The sequence below is a fragment of the Gossypium arboreum genome, chromosome 1 (genome assembly GCF_025698485.1).
Source record: "Gossypium arboreum isolate Shixiya-1 chromosome 1, ASM2569848v2, whole genome shotgun sequence".
Lineage (NCBI taxonomy): Eukaryota > Viridiplantae > Streptophyta > Magnoliopsida > Malvales > Malvaceae > Gossypium > Gossypium arboreum.
Genome location: NC_069070.1, coordinates 100,082,835 through 100,088,834, shown reverse-complemented (window position 1 = coordinate 100,088,834; position 6,000 = coordinate 100,082,835). Strand labels below are relative to the sequence as shown.

Here is a 6,000-nt window from a genome sequence, read left to right as displayed (position 1 = left end):
TTTGTGTATTTCAAGAGGAAACATGGTGTTTGTTTCAGTTAGTTTTTTTAAGACCAATGGGGAATGTTAGTGTAAGCCGGTTCAATCAATATCAGTTGGGTTAGTTATACAATATTAATCAGCTGAGCGTTTGTTGAAAGGAGTTAATTTCACAGTTGCATTATTTTCTCTGAATATTTTATCGAGTTTTTCATAGTTTGATCCATCCAATCTGAGGTGATAGGGAAGGTTTATATAATCATTTCTCGTCAGGAAGACGCGCGAGTGGCAAGAAGCAGAGACCAATAGAGAGAAAAAAAGCAATCAATGTTCTTTTAGGGCTTCTCGTGCAAAAAACAATCATGATATGATGAATTATATAAATATTTAAAGCACAAATACAGAAACACAAGGTCTAACAATTCTGTAAAAGAGAAACTAAGACTCTTATTGAATATCAATGGATTACAATTTTTCTTTTTTCTCAAACTTGTTTTTAATTACAAAAAAGGATTTGTTGCCATTGCCCCCTATTCTTAATCCCGTCTTCCCCACAAAATACTAGACTGTCCTCAAATCGTCCTTTTCAGTATGGGCCTCCCGACTTCCTCAACTTACTATTCAAATACTGCTTCACGCATGTTTGATTTGTCTCGAAGATGAATGGCATTCCCCTTATCTGCAAATAAAAACCACCATTTACAGCTTAAAACTTCTCAAAATGTTCATATCCCAACCCGAATATGAAAACAACTGCATGCATGTCACTGTCCAATACCCATTACCACATAATTCATGAAAAACAATATCATCATAACAGTACCTCAATCAAACAACCCGAATCAAGGCTCAGGCTTTGTCCAGGACCTACTTCCTTGTTATTTATCGATACCGAACACTTGCCGAGATTTTTAAGATGGAATGATCCATCGTCTTCCAAGTTGAAAATTGCCTAAACACATGAGAGGAACCATAGAAAATTAGTATGGCAGCTTATTATACAACAACGAATTACTATTCTCATGTATTACTACTATCTTCTCTATAATCCATGAATTTATCAAGTCATGGCATATTCCACCTGCCGCCTTGACACTTTATTAGCACACCCTTCTCTTCCCAAGTCGATGTCAACAACAAAATCTTCCGTTGTTCTACCCAGTAATATCTGCGAAATCAAAATTATAATGTATTACTGAAATTTTCTTTCATCAATTTTCATTTATTCGCCTAAGAACAAAAACCCTAAAACTGCTACTAGCTTCAGATACTGATAAGCAGTTCAGAAAGCATGGTTTTCTTACTGGACTTTATTATGTGTACAATTGAGAAACCATTTACTTCAAAGATTAACAAAATATCATTCAAATCATAAAGGCAACATTGAGTAGAACGGTAAAAAAGTATGGATATGGTACAAAAGCTTAAAAATAAGGACTTAGTTGTAGAATACCTCAGGTTTCTTAATATAATGTTTGGAATGGCGGCCATACAAAATGGCAAAAGCTCCATGGGATGCAATGGCCCTTTGCATGTAAGAATGGGAAACCTGCTCCAGCCTAATAATTGCTTTTTTATAGTCCTCATGCTGATATCTAGCAACTGCACAGAAAGTAAAAATTATCTTGCAATTCTAGAAAACAGATTCAAATACAAAAAATTAGAACCCACAAGAGGTGGAGACGGGGAAGAAAAATAACACTTTTTTCTCTCTCTTCAGTAACTGCAGATATTACCAAACTACTACAGCAGGGCTTAATGGATAAAAGTTAGCAATTTAAAATTTATTCGGTCAACATACTACCTTCCTGATCCCACAACTCTTGGTCATCAGGATCCAAGTCCATATCAAGGATCTGTTCATAAAGCATAAAAGAACATGAACAGCAGACAATAATGATGACTATAATAAAAGTGACGACCAGTAGTAGTTCAAGACATACCATTGCCTCAATATCTGAGAAATAAGGAACATCATCATCACTTTCAATCATTAACTCTTCAAGATCTGGAGGTGGATGATCAATAACTGGTTCTGGAGAAATAATATCCATGGGCCCCACCTCTGCACTAGTGGCTTGGTGATCTTTAATCTTTTCTAGAGCATCCACTTCTTGTTTAATGGCAAAAGAATTCAAACTATTGTGGTCATCAGAACAAAGAGCAGGTTTCTCTCGTAAAGAATCAACAGAAGTATGACCTAAATGCTTTCCCGATATTATACTTTCACTCCTTTCCTTCAGCAGTGTCGGTTGGAGAGTGCCTTCAGTAATATTTTTGGAATTAGTTTCAGCTGAAACATTGGCCAGAAAACCATCGGTTTTAAGTGCTGCACATGAAGAATCCTCGCACTTAACTCTGCAATTGTTGACTGGATGAAGTTGACCCATTTCTGGTACCATTTGTGATTCTTTCATTTGAAAGGCTCCAATAGATTGCCCAGGATCTCTTTGATCTCTCTGAACCAGAAGGGGACCTCCATCAGTTTTCTGACCCCCAGAAAAATCTTTAAAAGATGCAGAAAATGGATTGCCAGCTTCTTTGAAAACGTATTGTGTTGAGGAAACAACTGATGGGCACAGCTGTTTGGAGAACACATCTTCATTGCAAGGAATTTCTGGGTCCTCAGTATTTAATGTGCAACAAATGATACCATTAGTCAGTTCAGGGAACTGACAATTTGAAGTTAATACAGAAGAAAGCATCAATGCCTCTGAATCACAAGAAACAGGCCCATCTGCTGCAGAAGATCCTGCAACTTCATCCAATTCACCAAGACATGAAGACGCATTTGCGAGATTATCTTGAGCTTCCGATGCCATAGCTTCAGTTACATCAGGCATTTGATCTTGATCACAGTTATTAGGTGAACTTGCCAAAAATGAGCTCAGGCCATCAAAGTAAGACTTATCAATCACATCTTTCGCATCAACATCCATGAAAAATGGTTCATCATTCATAAGGGTGTTAGTAATTTCCACCAAATAACCTTCTGTATCAGCTGTTTGATGTCCCATTTCTGCACATGGCATGTCAGGTTCCAACTTAGAATCAGTAGCAACACCATGCTCTACTGCATGATCACTCTTAGTATCGATGTCACCAGGAAGTGCATATACATCTCCCTGGATATCTTTTTCCTCATGACCGTCAGTGGGAATAGCAGATGCAGACAAGCCTTCATCAGTTCCCCATATAGACAATCCACAATCCATAACTGGTGAGTTGAAGACCTGGTTGTCCTCAAACTCAGAGCAGATATTCTCTGGATCATTGTTAATTTGATCAAAAGTAGATGAAGGTTTTACCATTAAATCATTAGCAGAAAACAAGCTGCTTACAGGCAATTCCTTAGATTCATTCAATTCCTCAATGCCAGACCCACTCTCTAGAAGAAACTGATTCTCTCTGAGCATATGAGGAATTTCCTTATGTAGATTAACTGGCTCTACAGGAAAACTACTATTATCTGGATTATGATTAGTAGTCTGAAAGCCATCTGTTGTGCACTCATCCCCCACTCCAGCACCATCATCAGCTAACATTTGCGGAAAAGAACAACTCATTATATTCATATTTGTTTCTTGAACTCCAAACTGATCTGAAATTGGATTGCCAAGCATGCAGTTTCCAGGTAGAGGCTCATCTTCAAGCCCAACATAGTTGCCATCATTAGGTGCGATAAGGAAACTCAGGTCCATCGTGTTAAAAGGCTCATTGCAAATTCTTTTGCGCAATGCATAGTAACAGCTACGCACACTCTCAGACTTTCTCTTTCCACCCAAACTTTTGCCATCTTTTGAATTTCCTGTTCTGCCAAATTTCGAAGACAAGGAAGAAGCAGAACGCTCAAACTCAATTATGCGAGAAGAAGCCTCCTCGGAAACAACTGGATCATAAAGGAGAGAATGCCATCGATCTTGCAGTTCTCTAACCGAGAATTTCCTAGAGAACTGCACTGCACCCTTAGCAAGAGATTCCAAAGAAGCACCAGCCTGCAAAAGGATACAAAGAAATAGACTGAAACAGGGTTCAATAAAGTAGAGACACAATTCATAGGACGATAAGAAAAACAAAACAAGGTGATAATGTCATGCTAAATGCACAATTTGGATCCTTTTTCCTGTTGATGTTCATGCACTCTTTGCAAATAAGGGCACTACCAGACCAACCATAGTAATGTCATTTCATGTTTTAGAAAAACTATTTGCATCCATGAATAGAAACACTTTGGCACAGCGCAAACCATGTTTATTAGTAATATTTCTACATCGCATTCTCACAAGCAATCTATCTACTGACAAATTTTGGCATTATGCAATAGTATTCCTCTGAAACAACAACAACAACAGGAGGATAATCTTATGAATATCCTAACTGTATAAACATAATGCAAGAATCGTATAATTTTTTTTTAATACAGCCAACTTATATTGCAATGAATCCACGCTTTAACAAAATAAACCCAGAATTTGAAGACTAGAACAGTACCAGTGCCATACATCCAAAAGACTAAGAAGGACGCGTAAATAAGCTCTGCAACTCTAATAAATAAAACAATGAAATAGAAGGGGCGAGAAATTTAAAAGAAAAAAAAAAGGCATTATTTTCTAGCTACTAGAAAAACAAAGAAGACTTCAAGCTGACAGCAAATACGAACAGAAGAAAAGTCGAATTGAGACCACAAGTAAAACCAATTCCTGAAACAAGTATGAAAAAGACCCAATCTTTATTTTATTCCTTTTCTTAAAAACCAATGAAGGAGAAAAGAAAAGGCAAGTACCTCAATAGCGTTCTTCAAAAGAAGGTCATCTTCAGGTATCCAAGTGGAAAGGACTGGAGCCAAAGCCCCCATCTATTTTGGAGCACAACCAAGCAAGAAGGAGCCGCCTTTCAACCCCTCCCCCCTTTTATTTATATTCGTTTTACAACTTTGTCTTCCCACGATTTCTGTCTGGCGAAGCGTCGGTTTGGGTCTCTCCAAGTGTATAAAACATGAAAACGAAAAACAAAAGTACAAAAAAGAGTGTGTGGGAGGGAATTTTAAGAGGAAACCTAGAACTAAAAACTGAAAGCAGGGGGATGGTGGGGTTTTACTGTCGAAAATGGGGGACAAATTAGATTTGATGATTGCACGGATTTTCAATCAAATCGGAGTGTGGTAATGCCAACCAAAAGTTAACTACAAATAAAAGCTCCCCTCTTTCTTTCTTTTGGGGGTAGAACTTGGCTTCTTTACCTTCACTATCCCTTTCTCTCGCTATCTCACGGTAATTCTTCAGGTGACTGCACCCGTATTGGCTGTTGGTTGCGGCGCCGCGTAATTGGTTTTGACCGTTGACTAAAGCGTCTATCACATACCTTCAAAGTGGTATTGATTTTGATTACGGTAAATTTTAGGTTTTTTTTTTTAAATTTATTTTAGATTTAACTTAGTTTTAGGGCATACATCGTTTTTAACTATAACAGTAAATTACATTGATTGAAATTACTTCATTTATATTTGATATGAAAGTGTATATATATTGATAATCAATAATAATGATTTATCGTTTTAGGTGTAATCTGATTTCGAGTCGTACTAGTTATATTATTATTAGAATTTTGATTCTTCTTTTATAATTCACCAAAAATAAAAAAATCTTGAGATTAAGTTAAGAGAGTTATTGTCGCAGGACAAGGCGAAAAAGATTAGATCGAGATACAATCAAATATCTGTGACTACTCTCTCGCCCTCTTTTTTTATATTTTTTTAGAATTAGATAAAATAAATAAGGAAGGTAGAACGAAAACAGTGCATTCAACCTCATCAAAACTCGGGTTCAAGCTCCAATTAAATTACGAGTAGAGCGAAAAGAGAAATGTCTAGTAAAATTTTTAAAGTTTAATGAGAATTTTTTTAAAAATTTGGGGTCTAATTAATTTTTATGAGATTAATGTGAATTTTTTAAAAAATTAAAGTAACTTATTTAAAATTTAAAAAAACTAAAAAAATATAATGAGAATTTTAAAAAATTGAGG

The 6,000-nt window shown here is 36.4% G+C and overlaps 1 protein-coding gene across 1 annotated transcript; it reads right to left on the bottom strand.

Moving 5' to 3' along the window:
* Positions 1-401: 401 nt before the first annotated feature.
* On the bottom strand, positions 402-5,364 carry LOC108483645 (uncharacterized). Its single transcript, XM_017787152.2, has 7 exons — positions 4,763-5,364; positions 1,923-3,974; positions 1,784-1,835; positions 1,433-1,581; positions 1,061-1,147; positions 803-931; positions 402-658 (listed from the first exon to the last, which is right to left on the bottom strand). Exons 1-7 carry the CDS (start codon positions 4,832-4,834, stop codon positions 566-568), a joined length of 2,634 nt encoding a protein of 877 aa, XP_017642641.1. The 5' UTR covers positions 4,835-5,364; the 3' UTR covers positions 402-565.
* Between the last annotated feature and the right edge of the window lie 636 nt (positions 5,365-6,000).

Bases quoted from the DNA above. Each gene is read 5' to 3' on its own strand.
- LOC108483645 (XM_017787152.2), bottom strand. From the start codon at position 4,834: ATGGGGGCTTTGGCTCCAGTCCTTTCCACTTGGATACCTGAAGATGAC. The intron at 1,836-1,922 runs GTATGTCTTGAA...CTTTATGAACAG, and splicing joins TCTCAGATATTGAGGCAATG to ATCCTTGATATGGACTTGGA. The intron at 659-802 runs GTACTGTTATGA...TTTTATTTGCAG, and splicing joins ATTCGGGTTGTTTGATTGAG to ATAAGGGGAATGCCATTCAT.